At 44.6% G+C, this 24038-nt stretch overlaps 1 protein-coding gene across 3 annotated transcripts in view; it reads left to right on the top strand.

Annotated features, from left to right (window-relative positions):
* TMEM26 (transmembrane protein 26) overlaps positions 1 to 24038 on the top strand; it is a 159009-nt gene that overhangs the window by 133512 nt on the left and 1459 nt on the right. For all 3 annotated transcript variants that reach the window (XM_077258783.1, XM_077258785.1, XM_077258784.1), the window contains exon 5: positions 23920 to 23996. In XM_077258783.1, the coding sequence (XP_077114898.1) occupies positions 23920 to 23996 (77 nt within the window). The remainder of the gene's footprint in view (positions 1 to 23919; positions 23997 to 24038) is intronic.

The following is a 24038-nucleotide window of genomic DNA, read 5'->3' on the forward strand; positions in this document are numbered from 1 at the left end:
CTGGGTGTGCCACCTCTCTCCCTTTCATTCAGTGGGCCATAGAAAGCCTATTTATTTTTTCCGTGATTTGTGTTCTAAAATCTACCTCAACACAAAAACACTACATCAATCAGTGGGAGAAAAATATTGGCCTCAGTCAGGGCTTGTGTGCCACTGCTGTGTGTGCTATCTCTCATTCAGTGGGCTATAGCAAGCCTATTTTTTTTTTTTTTTTTTTTTTTAATATTATTTGGTTTCTAAAGTCTCCCTGAAAATAAAAAAAAAAAATACATAAAAAAACAGTGGGAGAGTAATATTGCCCTTTCAGCTTGTGTGCCAGTCTTGACTCCTGGGTGTGCCACCTCTCTCCCTTTCATTCAGTGGGCCATAGAAAGCCTATTTATTTTTTGGTTTTTTTAATATTATTTGGTTTCTAAAGTCTCCCTGAAAATAAAAAAAAAAAATACATAAAAAAACAGTGGGAGAGTAATATTGCCATTTCAGCTTGTGTGCCAGTCTTGACTCCTGGGTGTGCCACCTCTCTCCCTCTCATTCAGTGGGCCATAGAAAGCCTTGTTTTTTTGTTTTTTTTTTAATATTATTTGGTTTCTAAAGTCTCCCTGAAAATAAAAAAAAAAAACATAAAAAAACAGTGGGAGAGTAATATTGCCATTTCAGCTTGTGTGCCAGTCTTGACTCCTGGGTGTGCCACCTCTCTCCCTCTCATTCAGTGGGCCATAGAAAGCCTTGTTTTTTTGTTTTTTTTTTAATATTATTTGGTTTCTAAAGTCTCCCTGAAAATAAAAAAAAAAAACATAAAAAAACAGTGGGAGAGTAATATTGCCATTTCAGCTTGTGTGCCAGTCTTGACTCCTGGGTGTGCCACCTCTCTCTCTAATTGTGGGCCATAGAAAGCCTATTTATTTTTTGGTTTTTTTAATATTATTTGGTTTCTAAAGTCTCCCTGAAAATAAAAAAAAAAAATACATAAAAAAACAGTGGGAGAGTAATATTGCCCTTTCAGCTTGTGTGCCAGTCTTGACTCCTGGGTGTGCCACCTCTCTCCCTTTCATTCAGTGGGCCATAGAAAGCCTATTTATTTTTTGGTTTTTTTAATATTATTTGGTTTCTAAAGTCTCCCTGAAAATAAAAAAAAAAAATACATAAAAAAACAGTGGGAGAGTAATATTGCCATTTCAGCTTGTGTGCCAGTCTTGACTCCTGGGTGTGCCACCTCTCTCCCTCTCATTCAGTGGGCCATAGAAAGCCTTGTTTTTTTGTTTTTTTTTTAATATTATTTGGTTTCTAAAGTCTCCCTGAAAATAAAAAAAAAAAACATAAAAAAACAGTGGGAGAGTAATATTGCCATTTCAGCTTGTGTGCCAGTCTTGACTCCTGGGTGTGCCACCTCTCTCCCTCTCATTCAGTGGGCCATAGAAAGCCTTGTTTTTTTGTTTTTTTTTTAATATTATTTGGTTTCTAAAGTCTCCCTGAAAATAAAAAAAAAAAACATAAAAAAACAGTGGGAGAGTAATATTGCCATTTCAGCTTGTGTGCCAGTCTTGACTCCTGGGTGTGCCACCTCTCTCTCTAATTGTGGGCCATAGAAAGCCTTTTTATTTTTTTCCTTCATTTGTGTTTTAAAATCAACCTCAACACAAAAACACTACATCAATCAGTGGGAGAAAAATATTGGCCTCAGTCAGGGCTTGTGTGCCACTCCTGTGCGTGCCATCTCTCATTCAGTGGGCCATAGAAAGCCTTGTTTTTTTGTTTTTTTTTTAAATATTATTTGGTTTCTAAAGTCTCACAGAGAAAAAAAAAAAAATAAATTAGGTGGGAGATTAATATTGACATTAGTGCTTGAGTGACAGTCCTGCGTGTGTGTCATCTCTGTGATTTGGTGTCACAGAAAACAGAGTGTGTAACATTGTGCCTGATTTTCCTTGTGGTCTCACCAACCTGTTAAGGGATATTGAAATCATACTGAAGTTATAGCTCACCGTGTAAGTTGTTTGACAGCAACAAATAAAGTTAGTTTGGTTACGATTTTTAAACAATGAGGAAGTCTGGTGCAAGAGGTCGTCGTGGGCGTTCATTGTCAGCTGGTAATGATGGTAGTGGTAGTGGAGCATCAGGTGGTCGTGGGGATAAAAATATTCCACCTAAGTCTGGAGCTGTGGAGCCAGTTTCGTCGTCAGGCTACACAAGGCCTCGAACGCTCTCTTTTCTGGGAGTAGGAAAACCGCTTTTAAAGGCTGAGCAGCAACAGCAAGTTTTGGCTTACATTGCAGACTCAGCCTCTAGCTCTTTTGCCTCCTCTTCCGAAACTGGTAAATGTAAAAGCAGCGCGTCGCTTGTGGATGTTCACGGTCAGGGACAAGTCGCTTCCTTGTCCTCCTCAGCAAAAACTACAACAAGAGAGAAGGATGCAGCAGGCGACACAACGGGTCACTCCATGGAGCTCTTTACACATACCGTCCCTGGCTTAGAAAGTGAAACATTTAACAGGCCATGCCCATTACAAGTAGATTCTGACATGGAGTGCACTGATGCACAGCCACAGCCAGAGTACTATGCTGCTCCTTTGACTCAGACCACCACATTGCCCTCTCAGGGTACAGATCCACAATCAGACCCTGATGAGACTATGTTGCCCCGCCACGAACGCTATACCACCGACCGACACAGTGACACAGACGAAGTTGCACACGAGCTCGAAGAGGAGGTAATAGATGACCCAGTTATTGACCCCGATTGGCAGCCATTGGGGGAACAGGGTGCAGGCGGCAGTAGTTCAGAAGCGGAGGTGGAGGAGGGGCCGCAGCAGGCATCAACATCGCAACAGGTTCCATCTGCCGGGCCCGTATCTGGCCCAAAACGCGTGTCAAAGCCAAAACCTGTTGGAGGACAGCGTGGCCATCCGGTTAAAGCTCAGTCTGCAATCCCTGAAAAGGGATCCGAGTCTAGGAAGAGTGCAGTCTGGCATTTTTTTAAACAACATCCAACTGATCAGCGCAAAGTCATCTGTCAAAAATGTTCAACTAGCTTAAGCAGAGGTCAGAATCTGAAAAGTCTAAATACTAGTTGCATGCATAGACACTTAACCACCATGCATTTTCAAGCCTGGACTAACTACCAAACGTCCCTTAAGGTTGTAGCACCCTCGGCCAATGAAGCTAGTCAGCAACGCAACATCCCTTCCGTCACTGTAAGGCCACCATTTTCCGCACCACCGGCAGTATCTGTGCAGGTTTCTTTGCCAGCCAAAAGCAGTCAGGGTCAGGGAATCACCAGTTTAGTAGGAGGAAATATTGCATCTAGGGCACCGGCGGAAACAATACCGTCTCCAACCGTCTCTCAGTCTGCCATGTACACCGGCACACCCGAAAGTTCCACGATCTCCTGCTCTCCAGTCCAGCTCACCCTACATGAGACTCTGGTTAGAAAAAGGAAGTACTTATCCTCGCATCCGCGTACACAGGGTTTTAACGCCCACATAGCTAGACTAATCTCGTTAGAGATGATGCCCTACCGTTTAGTTGAAAGCGAAGCTTTTAAAGCCCTGATGGAGTACGCTGAACCACGATACGAGCTACCTAGTCGACACTTTTTTTCCAGAAAAGCCATCCCAGCCCTGCACCAGCATGTTAAACAGCGCATCGTCCATGCACTTAGGCAATCTGTGAGTACAAAGGTGCACCTGACTACAGATGCATGGACCAGTAGGCATGGCCAGGGACGTTATGTGTCCATCACGGCACACTGGGTGAATGTGGTGGATGCAGGGTCCACAGGCGACATCAATTTAGGGACAGTTGTGCCTAGCCCACGGTCTAGGAAACAGTTGGCTGTAGGCGTTCGCACCCCCTCCTCCTCCTCCTCGTCCTCCTGCAGAAGCTACAGCTCTTCCACAGAACGCAGTCGGCCAACCACTCCATCGGCAGATGACACTGTTGCACACCAGTTGTCCCATTATGGGCCAGCTACTGCCAAGCGTCAGCAGGCTGTATTGGCTATGAAGTGTTTGGGCGACAACAGACACACCGCGGAAGTTCTGTCCGAGTTCTTGCAACAAGAAACGCAGTCGTGGCTGGGCACAGTAGATCTTGAGGCAGGCAAGGTAGTGAGTGATAACGGAAGGAATTTCATGGCTGCCATCTCCCTTTCCCAACTGAAACACATTCCTTGCCTGGCTCACACCTTAAACCTGGTGGTGCAGTGCTTATTGAAAACTTATCCTGGGTTCTCCGACCTGCTCCTCAAAGTGCGTGCACTTTGCTCACATATCCGACGTTCGCCTGTACACGCCAGCCGTATGCAGACCTATCAGCGGTCTTTGAACCTTCCCCAGCATCGCCTAATCATAGACGTTGCAACAAGGTGGAACTCAACACTGCACATGCTTCAGAGACTGTGCGAACAGAGGCGTGCTGTTATTTATTTGTGGGAGGATACACGGGCAGGCAGTAGGATGGCAGACATGGAGTTGTCAGGTGTGCAGTGGTCGAAGATACAAGACATGTGTCAAGTCCTTCAGTGTTTTGAGGAATGCACACGGCTGGTTAGTGCAGACAACGCCGTAATAAGCATGAGCATCCCCCTAATGCGTCTGCTGATGCAAAGTTTGACGCACATAAAGGAGCAGGCGTCTGCACCAGAGGAAGAGGGAAGCCTTGATGACAGTCAGCCATTGTCTGGTCAGGGCAGTGTACAGGACGAGGTAGCGGGCGAAGAGGAGGTGGAGGACGAGGAGGATGATGGGGATGAGTATATTTTTAATGCGGAAACTTTCACGGGGGCACAGGAAATTGGTTGCGTGTCACGGCCGGGTTCTGGTTTTTTGAGGGACACAAGTGACGTAGATTTGCCTGCAACTGCCCCTCAACCAATCACAACCGGAGATTTGACAACTGGAACTTTGGCCCACATGGCGGATTATGCCTTACGTATCCTAAAAAGGGACACACGCATTACGAAAATGATGAACGATGACGATTACTGGTTGGCCTGCCTCCTTGATCCACGCTATAAAGGCAAATTGCAAAATATTATGCCACATGAGAACTTGGAACTAATATTAGCAACCAAACAATCAACTCTTGTTGACCGTTTGCTTCAGGCATTCCCAGCACACAGCGCACGTGATCGTTCTCACACAAGCTCCAGGGGGCAGCAGACTAGGAGTGTTAGGGGTGCACACATCAGAAGTGGCGTTGGACAGAGGGGTTTTCTGACCAGGTTGTGGAGTGATTTTGCTATGACCGCAGACAGGACAGGTACTGCTGCATCAATTGAAAGTGACAGGAGACAACATTTGTCCAGTATGGTTACTAACTATTTTTCATCCCTTATCGATGTTCTCCCTCAACCGTCATTCCCATTTGATTACTGGGCCTCCAAATTAGACACCTGGCCAGAATTGGCAGAATATGCATTGCAGGAGCTTGCTTGCCCGGCAGCAAGTGTCCTATCAGAAAGAGTATTCAGTGCTGCAGGTTCAATATTAACCGAAAAAAGGACTCGTCTGGCTACCCAAAATGTTGACGATCTAACATTCATTAAAATGAACCACAACTGGATTTCGAAATCTTTTGCCACACCTTGCCCGGCCGACACCTAGCTTTCCTATGAAAAGCTCTTGCCTGTGAATTACTTTTCTAATGTCTAATTTGCTGCAGCTGATTGTACAGCATACGACATGTTTACACCTCCCTAAATGGCAAAACTCCCCACACGGGGCCGTGGTATCGCGACTTGGCGCAAGCACCCGTGAGACTGCTGTTTGTCTGAAGAGGTGGGTGTGCTCGCTTTTGGTTGACGGCATTGCTACTGGGTCCCTCATAGTACAATGTAGTGTCTCTGGCGGTGGTGGTGCGCACCCAACGTCAGACACACCGTTGTAACATGAGGGGCCCTGGGGCGGTCCCGCCGGCCTCAAGAGAGTTCCCCCCTACCCCAGCTCAAAATGTGCTCTACCACGTGCAAAATTATGTCGCACAGCTCCACCAATCTTTAGTCTATTCGCTGACATCATTCAATGTCTGGCACTGACAATACAAATTTGTAGACATCTATGATGCAACTTAAAGTAGTCTGTGTCTGTGTCCTATATTGGCACCATTAAATAGTTACTGCCAAATTACAATGTCAGAAACTCAGTAGATGAGCCCACCCCTGTACCTAAGTATGCCACCTTTTTTTTTTGTTTTGGTTGTTTTGCGAGACATTAACATCTATTTATATTTTGGGAGTACTGGGACAGACACTCCTTGCACTACTCCTCCACTCACCACCAAGCTGCCTGTGTATCCATGTAACCGCTGTAAAACTGCCATGAGCCTATTGTTTGTTATTTTAGGCCTTTGATAGCCTGTCTGCGGTCCCTACTTTAAATACTCCTCCACTGACCACCAAGCTGCCTGCCCGTGTATCCATGTAACCGCTGTGAAACTGCCATGAGCCTATTGTTTGTTATGTTAGGCCTTTGATAGCCTGTCTGCGGTCCCTACTTTAAATACTCCTCCACTGACCAGACCACTGCTGCCCGTGTACCCCTGGAACCAATTATAAAGTGCCTACAGCCAGCCCATTTTCTTATGTTAGGCCTTTGAAGCCTGTCTGCGGTCCCTACTTTAAATACTCCTCCACTGACCAGACCACTGCTGCCCGTGTACCCCTGGAACCAATTATAAAGTGCCTACAGCCAGCCCATTTTCTTATGTTAGGCCTTTGAAGCCTTTCTGCGGTCCCTACTTTAAATACTCCTCCACTCACCACCACCAAGCTGCCTGCCCGTGTATCCATGTAACCGCTGTGAAACTGCCATGAGCCTATTGTTTGTTATTTTAGGCCTTTGATAGCCTGTCTGCGGTCCCTACTTTAAATACTCCTCCACTCACCACCAAGCTGCCTGCCCGTGTATCCATGTAACCGCTGTGAAACTGCCATCATGAGCCTATTGTTTGTTATGTTAGGCCTTTGATAGCCTGTCTGCGGTCCCTACTTTAAATACTCCTCCACTGACCAGACCACTGCTGCCCGTGTACCCCTGGAACCAATTATAAAGTGCCTACAGCCAGCCCATTTTCTTATGTTAGGCCTTTGATAGCCTGTCTGCGGTCCCTACTTTAAATACTCCTCCACTCACCACCAAGCTGCCTGCCCGTGTATCCATGTAACCGCTGTGAAACTGCCATCATGAGCCTATTGTTTGTTATGTTAGGCCTTTGATAGCCTGTCTGCGGTCCCTACTTTAAATACTCCTCCACTGACCAGACCACTGCTGCCCGTGTACCCCTGGAACCAATTATAAAGTGCCTACAGCCAGCCCATTTTCTTATGTTAGGCCTTTGAAGCCTGTCTGCGGTCCCTACTTTAAATACTCCTCCACTCACCACCACCAAGCTGCCTGCCCGTGTATCCATGTAACCGCTGTGAAACTGCCATGAGCCTATTGTTTGTTATTTTAGGCCTTTGATAGCCTGTCTGCGGTCCCTACTTTAAATACTCCTCCACTCACCACCAAGCTGCCTGTGTATCCATGTAACCGCTGTAAAACTGCCATGAGCCTATTGTTTGTTATTTTAGGCCTTTGATAGCCTGTCTGCGGTCCCTACTTTAAATACTCCTCCACTGACCAGACCACTGCTGCCCGTGTACCCCTGGAACCAATTATAAAGTGCCTACAGCCAGCCCATTTTCTTATGTTAGGCCTTTGAAGCCTGTCTGCGGTCCCTACTTTAAATACTCCTCCACTCACCACCACCAAGCTGCCTGCCCGTGTATCCATGTAACCGCTGTGAAACTGCCATGAGCCTATTGTTTGTTATTTTAGGCCTTTGATAGCCTGTCTGCGGTCCCTACTTTAAATACTCCTCCACTCACCACCAAGCTGCCTGCCCGTGTATCCATGTAACCGCTGTGAAACTGCCATCATGAGCCTATTGTTTGTTATGTTAGGCCTTTGATAGCCTGTCTGCGGTCCCTACTTTAAATACTCCTCCACTGACCAGACCACTGCTGCCCGTGTACCCCTGGAACCAATTATAAAGTGCCTACAGCCAGCCCATTTTCTTATGTTAGGCCTTTGAAGCCTGTCTGCGGTCCCTACTTTAAATACTCCTCCACTGACCAGACCACTGCTGCCCGTGTACCCCTGGAACCAATTATAAAGTGCCTACAGCCAGCCCATTTTCTTATGTTAGGCCTTTGAAGCCTGTCTGCGGTCCCTACTTTAAATACTCCTCCACTGACCAGACCACTGCTGCCCGTGTACCCCTGGAACCAATTATAAAGTGCCTACAGCCAGCCCATTTTCTTATGTTAGGCCTTTGAAGCCTGTCTGCGGTCCCTACTTTAAATACTCCTCCACTGACCAGACCACTGCTGCCCGTGTACCCCTGGAACCAATTATAAAGTGCCTACAGCCAGCCCATTTTCTTATGTTAGGCCTTTGAAGCCTGTCTGCGGTCCCTACTTTAAATACTCCTCCACTCACCACCACCAAGCTGCCTGTGTATCCATGTAACCGCTGTAAAACTGCAATGAGCCTATTGTTTGTTATTTTAGGCCTTTGATAGCCTGTCTGCGGCCCCTACTTGCAATACTCCTCCACTGACCACAATGCTGCCTGGAGTGCCTGCCTGTGTATCCATGTAACCGATGTAAAACTGCCATGACTGCCTACTGTTTGTTATTTTAGGCCTTTGATAGCCTGTCTGCAGCCCCTACTTGCAATACTCCTCCACTGACCACACCAATGCTGCCCGTGTACCCCTGGAACCTATTTAAAAGTTCATAGAGCCTAGTTATATATTTTATTTACTATTAATAAGGCCATGATGGACTACGCTGTACCACGCTACAAGCTAACCAGTCGACACTTCTTTTGCGAGAAAAGCCATCCCAACCCTCCACCAGCATGTAGAAGACCGCATTGTCCATGCACTCTGGCAATCTGTGAGTACAAAGGTGCACCTGACAACAGACGCATGGACCTGTAGGCATGGCCACGGAAGATTACGTGTCCATTACGGCGCAATGGGTTAATGTGGTGGATGCATGGTCCACAGGGGACAGCCTACTAAGTCTGTCTGCAGTCCCTAATTCAAATTGTGCTCCACTGTCTAAATCGGAACTTCCACCTTCTGGCTTTCGGCCTATAGTATCAGAAATTAAACTGCATTTGGCCTTCAACTTTGGTTAGGGCCTACTAACGGCTTCTGCCCCTCCCTGGTGTTGCCCTCAACTAAATAAAGCTGAGCTTCAACCTTCTGCTCCAAATTACCATTTTGAAAAATGCAATAGGCTTTTCAGGCCTACTAAAGGAGTCTGTCTGTGTGCCCCTCCCTGGTGTTGTCCTCAACTAAATAAAGCTGAGCTTCAACCTTCCGGCTCTCATTATGTGGTTTTAAAAAAAAAAAAGGTGGTTAGGGCCTACTAACGGCTTCTGCCCCTCCCTGGTGTTGTCCTCAACTAAATAAAGCTGAGCTTCAACCTTCCGGCTCTCATTATGTGGTTTTAAAAAAAAAAAAGGTGGTTAGGGCCTACTAACGGCTTCTGCCCCTCCCTGGTGTTGTCCTCAACTAAATAAAGCTGAGCTTCAACCTTCCGGCTCTCATTATGTGGTTTTAAAAAAAAAAAAGGTGGTTAGGGCCTACTAACGGCTTCTGCCCCTCCCTGGTGTTGTCCTCAACTAAATAAAGCTGAGCTTCAACCTTCCGGCTCTCATTATGTGGTTTTAAAAAAAAAAAAGGTGGTTAGGGCCTACTAACGGCTTCTGCCCCTCCCTGGTGTTGTCCTCAACTAAATAAAGCTGAGCTTCAACCTTCCGGCTCTCATTATGTGGTTTTAAAAAAAAAAAAGGTGGTTAGGGCCTACTAACGGCTTCTGCCCCTCCCTGGTGTTGTCCTCAACTAAATAAAGCTGAGCTTCAACCTTCCGGCTCTCATTATGTGGTTTTAAAAAAAAAAAAGGTGGTTAGGGCCTACTAACGGCTTCTGCCCCTCCCTGGTGTTGTCCTCAACTAAATAAAGCTGAGCTTCAACCTTCCGGCTCTCATTATGTGGTTTTAAAAAAAAAAAAGGTGGTTAGGGCCTACTAACGGCTTCTGCCCCTCCCTGGTGTTGTCCTCAACTAAATAAAGCTGAGCTTCAACCTTCCGGCTCTCATTATGTGGTTTTAAAAAAAAAAAAGGTGGTTAGGGCCTACTAACGGCTTCTGCCCCTCCCTGGTGTTGTCCTCAACTAAATAAAGCTGAGCTTCAACCTTCCGGCTCTCATTATGTGGTTTTAAAAAAAAAAAAGGTGGTTAGGGCCTACTAACGGCTTCTGCCCCTCCCTGGTGTTGCCCTCAACTAAATAAAGCTGAGCTTCAACCTTCTGCTCCAAATTACCATTTTAAAAAATGCAATAGGCTTTTCCGGCCTACTAAAGGTGTCTGCCCCTCCCTGGTGTTGTCCTCAACTGAACAAAGCTGAGCTTCCACATTCTGGCTTTCGCCCTATACTATCAGATATTAAACTGCATTTGGCCTACTAGTGTGGTTAGGCCCTTGAAACAGTGTCTGCTGCTCTTGGGTTTGCTACTCCACTGAACAAAGCAATGCCGCCTGTTTAGTCCTGTTACCAATTTTGAACTGCATGTAGCCTACTTTATTCTTTGGCCCTATATCTGTTTCCTCCTCATCCTGCCCATTGCCCAGCCACTGCTAAATGAGTCTGCTGGTACATTGACCGAGACCACTACATTCCCCTTGTACTCTACACAGCCAGAATCTGTCCCTGCTGAAAGTAAGGTTCCCCTTCCCGCATGTTATACCACCTTACACAGGGACAAAGAGGAAGGTGCAGATGAAAGTGCAGGTTCCTTCATCAGGTGGGGGGGCATACTCGTTGGCGACGTCACTGGCACAGGGCCCCTCAGAGTACGCAAAAGTGTCGCTGCTGGTGGGAGGCGCCCCCGCCATGCAAACACACCGCCGTACTTTGAGGGGCCCTGTGCCAGTGGCAATGCGAACGAGTGGGCCCCCCCCCTGCTTGCTCAGGATCACAGCACTTGCAACTTTTAAATAATTACCTTTCCCTGCAACACCGCCGTGACGTAGTCCGCATTTCCTGGGCCCACGAAAAACTTGAGCCGGCCCTACTCCCCCCACAACTTTTGCCAAATGACCCCCAATTCCCTATGCCCAACTATTATTATAAAGTTAATTAAGATTGACAAGCTTCAGAAACAAGAATGGATGTTTTTGGCATTAAAATGGGCACTGTAGGTGTTTTCCTGGCCTCCACTCACTGCCGACTATGCTTCCCCATTGACTTGCATTGGGTTTCGTGTTTCGGTCGATCCCCGACTTTTAGCGATAATCGGCCGACTGCACTCGACTCGACTCTGGACAAAATCGGGTTTCCCAAAACCCTACTCGATCTTAAAAAAATGAAAGTCGCTCAACCCTAGTAGTCGATGATTAAATCCATCTAAAGATGGAGAACCCGTCATATTTATTTTAACACTTCTATTAATAAAAATTACGAACAAATGATTTCTGTGCAAGAGGATTTTTGGCCCTGGGTGTTTGATGTGGAACTAACAATCTGTTTTTCATCATGTGCTAAAGGCTTTATATACGAGTGGATTTTGTTCTTCAGACAGAATCAATACAGAAACCTGCAGACTGAGAAAGCTTGATCATTTTGAAATTTGGCAAAGTGCCGGCACAATGCATTTAAGATAAAAGTCCTGAAAGCATTTTCTAACACCAGTTATCAAGTCATTGCCTTATTATAGTTGGGCATGAAAGCTTTACTTGCTAGAAACCATCTAGATGATATCTGCTAAAAAAAATGTGTGATAACTGCACTAGAGACAAGTTGCCAAGAAAAAAAAAACAATGAATAAAGTGGGGGTTGTAGTTTACAGGGAATGTATATAGTTTTATAAATTTTCTAATATTTTAATATTTTTTTTATTTATTTTATACATATATTTTTATTTTCATATTGGCATATTGTTATATGTTTACAATTGCCTGCCGGAGCAGTTCCTTAAATTTGATTTATAGCATGCGCAAGGACATGATATTGTCAATAGGGTTCTGCGTCAGAGTTGTGAGACCCTACTGATGCTTGCCAGATATCGTGCATGGTCAGCAGATATTGTGCACATGTCCTATTCTAACTGAAAAGGACGGAAAAGGGCCCCTGTGTAAGGACAATATATGTGCCATTTGCAGACCAAGAGCTGGGTGTACACTTCTGGCTTCAGAGACGCACTGCGCATGACCGGAAGTTCTGAAGATGGCTTCTGGTCATGTGCGCTTCTAATTAGACTATGTCCACCAATCCAAAAATAGTTTAAATTAAGCAGGGTGGGACTAATAAGTTAAAATCTAACCTTTAATTGAAAATCCTTAAAAACTGAGGACAATAGAGTCAAAAACAGGACCGGTGGCAGTCTATTTAACCGTCAGCATCACAACAGGTTCGAGATTCCTTTTCCCCCATTTGTTATGATGGGTGTCCACATATTATGATGGTGCGACACCCGATTTCTTCTATTTCTACATCTTCCCCTGATGAGTCTTAGAAACGCGTTGGGAAGCCTAAATTCTGGGGTGACATGACGTTTGCAGACTGATGATCGACGTGGGGTAATGTATGGACAAAAGTATTAATTGCCTCCCCTACTTATATGGCACCTGTTTTTAAGGGATATTGTCCCTCGATATGATGAACAAAGGAATATGAGGTGAGATGGTTCCCCTTTTTTATATCATTATTTGAAATCGATACTGCTTGATTTTTATATGGTTGAAATGGAGGGCCATCCAAATTTTGCTGAATATTGAGGATTATTTCCTTTTCTATTGCTGTATTTATGTGGATATATGCACTTGTTTGTGGTTGTGTCTTCTGGTGACATTAGTTGTTATAATTATTCACTTATTATTGGCTGTATGTTCGTTAGTGTATCTACTGTTTTGGACTCCATAAACATAGCATCTAAGTGCTAGAAGAGCAGAAAACCCTCCTCTTTTGACCCCTATTTTGTAAATTATACCCTTACCAAATATATGGATGCTCAATGTGGTTTATGCACACTGTGGTGCTCAGAAGGGTGCAGGACATTTGGATTTGGCAGTGCAGAATTTGCTGAATTTTTGGGAGGAACCATAGCATTTTTCAAGAGCATTTGTACCACCAGTAACATAGAAGCCCCCTATATTTCCATTGACAGACCTGAGTGAGGACTTGCTTTTTTGTGGATTGAGTTGAAGCTTTTGTTGGGAACATTTTACCTAACATTTCGAATAACTTTTATCTGGCGCTCTATGCTGAGCACTTACATTGGGGATTCCATGTAAATCAACATTTGACGTGATTCAGTTGAAACCCCCAAGATATCCATTCTTTGTAATGAGGCGGCAGAGTTACTCTGGACCCTGTCTTGTCTCTCTTCACCACCGGATCAAAGGCCAGACTTCGTCCACAGAACCTCACTGTAGGGAATCTTCCGTTGGGTTTACATCTGAATTCTGTACTCTAGAGATTTACACCAAAGCCCCGATGTAAGTGCTCAGCGCACATCGCAGGACAAATGTGCGCTGAGCCTTACTGCGATGTTTGTGACACAGAATGAAAAAATCAACAGCAGGTGAAGAATTGGTTTTATTTATTTTTCATGCCATTCCTCGTGTCGTGTGGTATAATTTACTTGACAACTTTATTCTTCTGGTCAGTGCAATTGCAGCAATGCCAGATTTATATTGAGTTTTTCTGTTTGACTAAAAGATGCTTTTTTTTGCAAAAACTTGCAGCCCCATATTTTGAGAGCTATAATTTTTCCATATTTCTGCTGACAGAGTCATGTAAGGGCTTTTTTTTTGCGGGATGAGTTGACGTTTTTATTGGCACTATTTTTGGGCACATGACATTTTTTGATAACTTTCTAGTCCAGTTTTTGGGAGACAGAATGAACAAAAACCAGCAATTCAGGAATTGTTTTTTTGGGGATTTTTTAAAGCTATTTTGCATGTGGTAAAATTGATAAGGCAGCTTTAGTCAGTACGATTGCAGCGATACCTCATTTATATAATTTTTTTATGTTTTGAAGCTTTTACACAATAAAAACATTTATAGAAAAAATAATTATTTTTGTATCGCTGTATTCTGAAATCTATAAATTTTAAATTTTTCTGCTGATGGAACTGTATTTCAGCTTTTGTGTATTTGTTGGTATAATATATATATTTTTATAATTTTTAATGTATTTTTACCAATTTTTTTTACTTTTCTAAACTTTTTTTACTTATTGTCTCTGCGGGACTTTCACTTTTTTCACTTTGCAAAGCATTATACCTGTATAGAAAGCTTCTTAGACCATGCTTTGAGCTTTGATTGCTGACGAGGGGTCGTCATGCCAACCCCGGGTCACCATGGTAACGATTGGGCCACCACAATGACATCACAAGGGAGCCGATTTGATGACAGAGGGAGCTCCCTACCTGTCCATGCCTCCTAAATGTTGTAATCACTCTCGTTCGCATATTTAGCCATTTGTCCCTGGCTGTTGATGCAGGAGCTCAGCCACTAACAGTGGTGAGCTACTGCTGTGATCAGGCAAGAGGTGCAGCCATCTGAGTGTGGGGACCGATGCCATGGGTCCTCGCACCTTTTTCCGTGCTGCTCATGTCTGTCATTGGTCATTAACCCTTAATCCCATATGACGTACTATCCCGTCAAGGTGGGGTGGGCCTTAATTCCCACTGATGGGATAGTACGTCATATGCGATCGGCCGCGCTCACGGGGGGAGCGCGGCCGATCGCGGCTGGGTGTCAGCTGACTATCGCAGCTGACATCCGGCACTATGTGCCAGGAGCGGTCACGGACCGCCCCGGCACATAAACCCCCGGCTCACTGCGATCAAACATGATCGCAGTGTTCCGGCGGTATAGGGAAGCATCGCGCAGGGAGGGGGCTCCCTGCGGGCTTCCCTGAGACCCTCGGAGCAATGCGATGTGATCGCGTTGCTCCGAGCCTCTCTTACCTCCTCTCCCTGCAGTCCCCGGATCCAAAATGGCCGTGGGGCTGCATCCAGGTTCTGTAGGGAGGTGGCTTACCAAGAGCTCAGAGCTCAGAGCAGGCGCTGGTAAGCCAAGAGCGCTGTAAGTCAGATCGCCGATCTGACAGAGTGCTGTGCAAACTGTCAGATCAGCGATCTGTGATGTCCCCGCCTGGGACAAAGTAAAAAAGTTAAAAAAAAAATTTCCACATGTGTAAAAAAAAATAAATAAATTCCTAAATAAAGAAAAAAAAATACTATTCCCATAAATACATTTCTTTATCTAAATAAAAAAAAATAAAAGTACACATATTTAGTATCGCAGCATCCGTAACGACCCAACCTATAAAACTGTCCCACTAGTTAACCCCTTCAGTGAACACCGCAAAAAAAATAAAAAAAAAAACGAGGCAGAAAACAACACTTTATTATCATACCGCCGAACAAAAAGTGGAATAACACGCGATCAAAAAGACAGATATAAATAACCATGGTACCGCTGAAAACGTCATCTTGTCCCACAAAAAATGAGCCACCATACAGCATCATCAGCAAAAAAATAAAAAAGTTATAATTTTCAGAATAAAGCGATGCCAAAATAATTATTTTTTCTATAAAATAGTTTTTATCGTATAAGAGCGACAAAACATTAAAAAATATGTAAATGAGGTATCGCTGTAATCGTACTGACCCGAAGAATAAAACTGCTTTATCCATTTTACCAAACGCAGAACGGTATAAATGCCCTCCTCAAAAGAAATTCATGAATAGCTGGTTTTTGGTCATTCTGCCTCACAAAAATCGGAATAAAAAGCGATCAAAATATGTCACGTGCCCGAAAATGTTACCAATAAAAACGTCAACTCGTCCCGCAAAAAACAAGACCTCACATGACTCTGTGGACCAAAATATGGAAAAATCATAGGTCTCAACATGTGGAGGCGCAAAAACTTTTTTGCTATAAAAATCGTCTTTTAGTGTGTGACAGCTGCCAATCATAAAAATCCGCTATAAAAAAACGCTATAAAAGTAAATCAAACCCCCCTTCATCACCCCCTTAGTTATGGAAAAATAATAAAATAAAAAAAAATTATTTATTTCCATTTTCCCATTAGGATTAGGGCTAGTGTCATGATCTCAATGGCAAGAGAACATAGCATAAGCATATATAGGAACTAGCTCTTGGAAGATGGGAACTGAGCTGACCATGAACTAAACCTAACGCACAACTAACAGTGGCCGGGTAGCATGCCTACGTTGATTCTAGATGCCCAGCACCAGCCGGAGGACTAAATAATGCTAGCAGAGGAAAATATTAGTCCTAGCTCACCTCTAGAGAAATACCCCGAAAGGAGACAGAGGCCCCCCACATGTATTGGCGGTGAATTAAGATGAAATAACAAACGTAGTATGAAAATAGGTTTAGCAAATTTGAGGTCCACTTACTACATAGCAGAAGACAGAAAGGACACTTTCATGGTCAGCTGAAAACCCTATCAAAACACCATCCAGAAATTACTTTAAAACTCTGGCATTAACTCATAACACCAGAGTGGCAATTCCTGTTCACAAGAGCTTTCCAGACACAGTAACGAAACTACAGCTGTGAACTGGAACAAAAATGCAAAAACAAACATGGACAAGAGTCCAACTTATCTAGTAGTTGTCTAGGAGCAGGAACAAGCACAGAGAGGCTTCTGATAACATTGTTGACCGGCAAGCAACTAACAGAGCAGCAAGGTTATATAGCGACTCCCACATCTTGATGGGAACAGGTGAACAGAGAAGATGAAGACACAAGTTCAATTCCACCAGTAGCCACCGGGGGAGCCCAGAATCCAAATTCACAACAGTACCCCCCCCTCAAGGAGGGGGCACCGAACCCTCACCAGAACCACCAGGGCGATCAGGATGGGCCCTATGAAAGGCACGAACCAGATCAGAGGCATGAACATCAGATGCATTCACCCAAGAATTATCCTCCTGGCCGTATCCCTTCCACTTGACCAGATACTGGAGTCTCCGTCTGGAAACACGAGAGTCTAAGATTTTCTCCACAATGTACTCCAACTCACCCTCAACCAACACCGGAGCAGGAGGCTCAACGGAAGGCACAACCGGTACCTCATACCTGCGCAATAATGACCGATGAAAAACATTATGAATAGAAAAGGATGCAGGGAGGTCCAAACGGAAGGAAACAGGGTTAAGAATCTCCAATATCTTATACGGGCCGATGAACCGAGGCTTAAACTTAGGAGAAGAGACCCTCATAGGGACAAAACGAGAAGACAACCACACCAAATCCCCAACACAAAGCCGAGGACCAACACGACGGTGGCGGTTGGCAAAAAGCTGAGTCTTCTCCTGGGACAACCTCAAATTGTCCACCACCTGCCCCCAGATCTGATGCAATCTCTCCACCACAGCATCCACTCCAGGACAATCCGAAGATTCCACCTGACCAGAGGAAAATCGAGGATGAAACCCCGAATTACAGAAAAACGGGGACACCAAAGTGGCAGAGCTGGCCCGATTATTGAGAGCGAACTCCGCCAATGGCAAAAAAGCAACCCAATCATCCTGGTCAGCAGACACAAAACACCTCAGATATGTCTCCAGGGTCTGATTAATCCGCTCGGTCTGGCCATTCGTCTGAGGATGGAAAGCGGACGAAAAAGATAAATCTATGCCCATCCTAGCACAGAATGCCCGCCAAAATCTAGACACGAATTGGGTCCCTCTGTCAGAAACGATATTCTCAGGAATACCATGCAAACGAACAACATTTTGAAAAAACAGAGGAACCAACTCGGAAGAAGAAGGCAACTTGGGCAGAGGAACCAAATGGACCATCTTAGAGAAACGGTCACACACCACCCAGATGACAGACATCTTCTGAGAAACAGGCAGATCTGAAATAAAATCCATCGAGATGTGCGTCCAAGGCCTCTTAGGAATAGGCAAGGGCAACAATAATCCACTAGCCCGAGAACAACAAGGCTTGGCCCGAGCACAAACGTCACAAGACTGCACAAAGCCTCGCACATCTCGTGACAGGGAAGGCCACCAGAAGGACCTTGCCACCAAATCCCTGGTACCAAAAATGCCAGGATGACCTGCCAACGCAGAAGAATGAACCTCAGAGATGACTCTACTGGTCCAATCATCAGGAACAAACAGTTTATCAGGTGGGCAACGATCAGGTCTATCCGCCTGAAACTCCTGCAAGGCCCGCCGCAGGTCTGGAGAAACGGCTGACAATACCACTCCATCCTTAAGGATACCTGTGGGCTCAGAGTTACCAGGCGAGTCAGGCTCAAAACTCCTAGAAAGGGCATCCGCCTTAACATTCTTAGAACCCGGTAGGTATGACACCACAAAATTAAACCGAGAGAAAAATAATGACCAGCGCGCCTGTCTAGGATTCAGGCGCCTGGCGGTCTCAAGATAAATCAAATTTTTGTGGTCAGTCAATACCACCACCTGATGTCTGGCCCCCTCAAGCCAATGGCGCCACTCCTCAAAAGCCCACTTCATGGCCAAAAGCTCCCGATTCCCAAAATCATAATTCCGCTCAGCGGGCGAAAATTTACGGGAAAAGAAGGCACAAGGCCTCATCACGGAGCAGTCAGAACTTTTCTGCGACAACACTGCCCCAGCTCCGATCTCAGAAGCGTCGACCTCAACCTGAAAAGGTAGAGCAACATCAGGCTGACGCAACACAGGGGCAGAGGAAAAACGGCGCTTAAGCTCCCGAAAGGCCTCCACAGCATCAGGGGACCAATCAGCAACATCAGCACCCTTCTTAGTCAAATCGGTCAATGGCTTAGCAATATCCGAAAAACCAGCAATAAATCGACGATAAAAGTTAGCAAAGCCCAAAAATTTCTGAAGACTCTTAAGAGAAGAGGGCTGCGTCCAATCACAAATAGCTTGAACCTTGACAGGATCCATTTCAATGGAAGAGGGGGAAAAAATATATCCCAAAAAGGAAATCCTCTGTACCCCGAAAACACACTTAGAACCCTTCACACACAAAGAATTAGACCGCAAAACCTGAAAAACCCTCCTGACTTGCTGGACATGAGAGTCCCAGTCATCCGAAAAAATCAGAATATCATCCAGATACACAATCATAAATTTATCCAAATAATCGCGAAAAATATCATGCATAAAGGACTGGAAAACTGACGGAGCATTTGAAAGACCAAAAGGCATCACTAAATACTCAAAGTGGCCCTCGGGCGTATTAAATGCGGTTTTCCACTCATCCCCCTGCCTGATTCGCACCAAATTATACGCCCCACGAAGGTCAATCTTAGAGAACCACTTGGCCCCCTTTATGCGAGCAAACAAATCAGTCAGCAACGGCAATGGGTATTGATATTTAACAGTGATTTTATTCAAAAGCCGATAATCAATACATGGTCTCAAAGAGCCGTCTTTTTTTGACACAAAGAAAAAACCGGCTCCTAAGGGAGATGACGATGGACGAATATGTCCCTTTTCCAAGGACTCCTTTATATATTCTCGCATAGCAGCATGTTCAGGCACAGACAGATTAAATAAACGACCCTTTGGGTATTTACTACCCGGGATTAAATCTATGGCACAATCGCACTCTCGGTGCGGAGGTAACGAACCAAGCTTGGATTCTTCAAAGACGTCACGATAGTCAGACAGGAACTCAGGAATTTCAGAGGGAATAGATGATGAAATGGAAACCACAGGTAAATCCCCATGAGCCCCCTTACATCCCCAGCTCAACACAGACATAGCTCTCCAGTCGAGGACTGGGTTGTGAGATTGCAGCCAAGGCAATCCTAGTACCAAATCATCATGTAGATTATACAGCACCAGAAAGCGAATAATCTCCTGGTGATCCGGATTAATACGCATAGTTACTTGTGTCCAGTATTGTGGTTTATTATTAGCCAATGGGGTGGAGTCAATCCCCTTCAGAGGAATAGGAGTCTCCAAAGGCTCTAAATCATACCCACAGCGTTTGGCAAAGGACCAATCCATAAGACTCAAAGCGGCGCCAGAGTCGACATAGGCGTCCGTGGTAATAGATGACAAAGAGCAAATCAGGGTCACAGATAGAATAAACTTAGACGGTAAGGTGCAAATGGAAACAGATTTACCAAGCTTTTTAGTGCGCTTAGAGCATGCTGATATAACATGAGTAGAATCACCACAATAGAAACACAACCCATTTTTCCGTCTAAAATTCTGCCGCTCGCTTCGGGACAGAATTCTATCACACTGCATACTCTCTGGCGACTTCTCAGTGGACACCGCCAGATGGTGCACTGGTTTGCGCTCCCGCAAACGCCTATCGATCTGAATAGCCATTGTCATGGACTCATTCAGACCCGCAGGCACAGGGAACCCCACCATAACATCCTTAATGGCATCAGAGAGACCCTCTCTGAAAGTCGCCGCCAGGGCGCACTCATTCCACTGAGTAAGCACAGACCATTTACGGAATCTTTGGCAGTAAATTTCCGCTTCATCTTGCCCCTGAGATAGGGACATCAAAGTTTTTTCTGCCTGAAGCTCCAAATGAGGTTCGTCATAAAGCAACCCCAAGGCCAGAAAAAACGCATCCACATTGAGCAACGCAGGATCCCCTGGTGTCAATGAAAAAGCCCAGTCTTGAGGGTCGCCCCGGAGCAAGGAAATCACAATCCTGACCTGCTGTGCAGGGTCTCCGGCAGAGCGAGATTTCAGGGACAAAAATAATTTGCAATTATTTCGAAAATTCTGAAACCCAGATCTATTCCCCGAGAAAAATTCCGGCAAAGGAATTCTCGGCTCAGATACAGGTGCATGACAAACAAAATCTTGCAAATTTTGTACCTTCGTGGCGAGATTATTCAAACCTGCAGTTACACTCTGAAGATCCATTACAAACAGGTGGACACAGAGCCATTCAAAGATTAGAAGGAGAGAAAAAAAAAAAAAAAATTTCAGCAGACTACTTATTTCTCTCCTTTCTCAGCCAAGGATTTTAACCCTTTAGATGGCCGGTCAAACTGTCATGATCTCAATGGCAAGAGAACATAGCATAAGCATATATAGGAACTAGCTCTTGGAAGATGGGAACTGAGCTGACCATGAACTAAACCTAACGCACAACTAGCAGTGGCCGGGTAGCATGCCTACGTTGATTCTAGATGCCCAGCACCAGCCGGAGGACTAAATAATGCTAGCAGAGGAAAATATTAGTCCTAGCTCACCTCTAGAGAAATACCCCGAAAGGAGACAGAGGCCCCCCACATGTATTGGCGGTGAATTAAGATGAAATAACAAACGTAGTATGAAAATAGGTTTAGCAAATTTGAGGTCCACTTACTACATAGCAGAAGACAGAAAGGACACTTTCATGGTCAGCTGAAAACCCTATCAAAACACCATCCAGAAATTACTTTAAAAGTCTGGCATTAACTCATAACACCAGAGTGGCAATTCCTGTTCACAAGAGCTTTCCAGACACAGTAACGAAACTACAGCTGTGAACTGGAACAAAAATGCAAAAACAAACATGGACAAGAGTCCAACTTATCTAGTAGTTGTCTAGGAGCAGGAACAAGCACAGAGAGGCTTCTGATAACATTGTTGACCGGCAAGCAACTAACAGAGCAGCAAGGTTATATAGCGACTCCCACATCTTGATGGGAACAGGTGAACAGAGAAGATGAAGACACAAGTTCAATTCCACCAGTAGCCACCGGGGGAGCCCAGAATCCAAATTCACAACAGGCTAGGGTTAGGGCTAGAGTTAGGGTTAGGGCAAGGGTTATGGCTAGGGTTATGGCTAGGGTTAGGGCTAGGGATAGGGTTAAGGCTAGGGTTAGGGCTAGGGCTAGGGTTAGGGTTGGGGCTAGGGTTGGAGCTAAAGTTAGGGTTAGGGTTGGGGCTAAAGTTAGGGTTAGGGCTAAAGTTAGGGTTAGGGTTGGGGCTAAAGTTAGGGTCGGGGCTAAAGTTAGGGTTAGGGTTGGGGCTAAAGTTAGGGTTGGGGCTAAAGTTAGGGTCAGAGTTTGGATTACATTTACAGTTGGGATTAGGGTTGGGATTAGAGTTAGGGGTGTGTCAGGGTTAAGGGTGTCGTTAGGGTTACCGTTGAGATTAGGGTTAGGAGTGTGTTTGGATTAGGGTTTCAGTTAGAATTGGGGAGTTTCCACTGTTTAGGCACATCAGGGGCTCTCCAAACGCGACATGACGTCCGATCTCAATTCCAGCCAATTCTGCGTTGAAAAAGTAAAACAGTGCTCCTTCCCTTCCGAGCTCTCCCGTGCGCCCATACAGGGGTTTATCCCAACATATGGGGTAACAGCGTACTTTTGACAAATTGGACAACAACTTTTGGGGTCCAATTTATACTGTTACCCTTGTGAAAATACAAAACTGGGGGCTAAAAAATCTATTTTGTGAAAAAAAAAGAATTTTTATTTTCATAGCTCTGCGTTATAAACTGTAGTGAAACACTTGGGGGTTCAAAGCTCTCAAAACACATCTAGATAAGTTCCTTAGGGGGTCTACTTTCCAAAATGGTGTCACTTGTGGGGAGTTTTAATGTCTAGGCACATCAGGGGCTCTCCAAACGCGACATGGTGTCCCACCTCCATTCCAGTCAATTTTGCATTGAAAAGTCAAACGGCGCTCCTTCCCTTCCGAGCTCTGCCATGCACCCAAACAGTGGTTTACACCCACATATAGGGTATCAGCGTACTCAGGACAAATTGTACAACAACTTTTTGGGGTCCAATTTCTTCTCTTACCCTTGGGAAAATAAAAAATTGGGGGCGAAAAGATCATTTTTGTGAAAAAATATGATTTTTTATTTTTACGGCTCTGCATTATAAACTTCTGTGAAGCACTTGTTGGGTCAAAGTGCTCACCACACATCTAGATAAGTTCCTTAAGGGGTCTACTTTCCAAAATGGTGTCACTTGTGGGGGGTTTCAATGTTTAGGCACATCAGGGGCTCTCCAAACGCAACATGGCATCCCATCTCAATTCCAGTCAATTTTGCATTGAAAATTCAAATTTTGCTCCTTCCCTTCTGAGCTCTGCCATGCGCCCAAACAGTGGTTTACCCCCACATATGGGGTATCAGCGTACTCAGGACAAATTGTACAACAAGCTGAAATAAATTTTGTGTGAAAAAAAGTTAAATGTTCATTTTTATTTAAACATTCCAAAAATTCCGGTGAAACACCTGAAGGGTTCATAAACTTCTTGAATGTGGTTTTGAGCACCTTGAGGGGTGCAGTTTTTAGAATGGTGTCACACTTGGGTATTTTCTATCATATAGACCCCTCAAAATGACTTCAAATGAGATGTGGCCCCTTAAAAAAATTGTGTTTTTAAAATGAGAAATTGCTGGTCAACTTTTAACCCTTATAACTCCTTAAGAAAAAAAAATTTGGGTTCCAAAATTGTGCTGATGTAAAGTAGACATGTGGGAAATGTTATCTATTAAGTATTTTGTGTGACAAATCTCTGTGATTTAAGGGCATCAAAATTCAAAGTTGGAAAATTGCGAAATTTTCAAAATTTTTGCCAAATTTCTGTTTTTTTTCACAAATAAACGCAAGTTATATCGAAGAAATTTTACTACTATCATGAAGTACAATATGTCACGAGAAAACATTGTCAGAATCGCCAAGATTCGTTGAAGCGTTCCAGAGTTATAACCTCATAAATGGACAGTGGTCAGAATTGTAAAAATCGGCCCGGTCATTAACGTGCAAACCACCCTCGGGGCTTAAGGGGTTAAGGGATTAAGTTAAACTTTCCTGCTATTTTTATACAGCAAATATGTAATTTATCAAGAATTAAATCATATATTTCCTTTTTTTTTTGCAGAGAAAACCCTACATTAGTCTGTGCTATCCTTGGAGTATGGACATGGAGTATGTTGCAGTTTCCACTTGACTTGGCTGGTACGTGTTACTTTTAAAAAAAAGACAAGTGAGGCTCTGATC

This window comes from Ranitomeya variabilis, chromosome 4 (assembly GCF_051348905.1).
Source record: "Ranitomeya variabilis isolate aRanVar5 chromosome 4, aRanVar5.hap1, whole genome shotgun sequence".
NCBI classification, from domain to species: Eukaryota; Metazoa; Chordata; class Amphibia; order Anura; family Dendrobatidae; genus Ranitomeya; species Ranitomeya variabilis.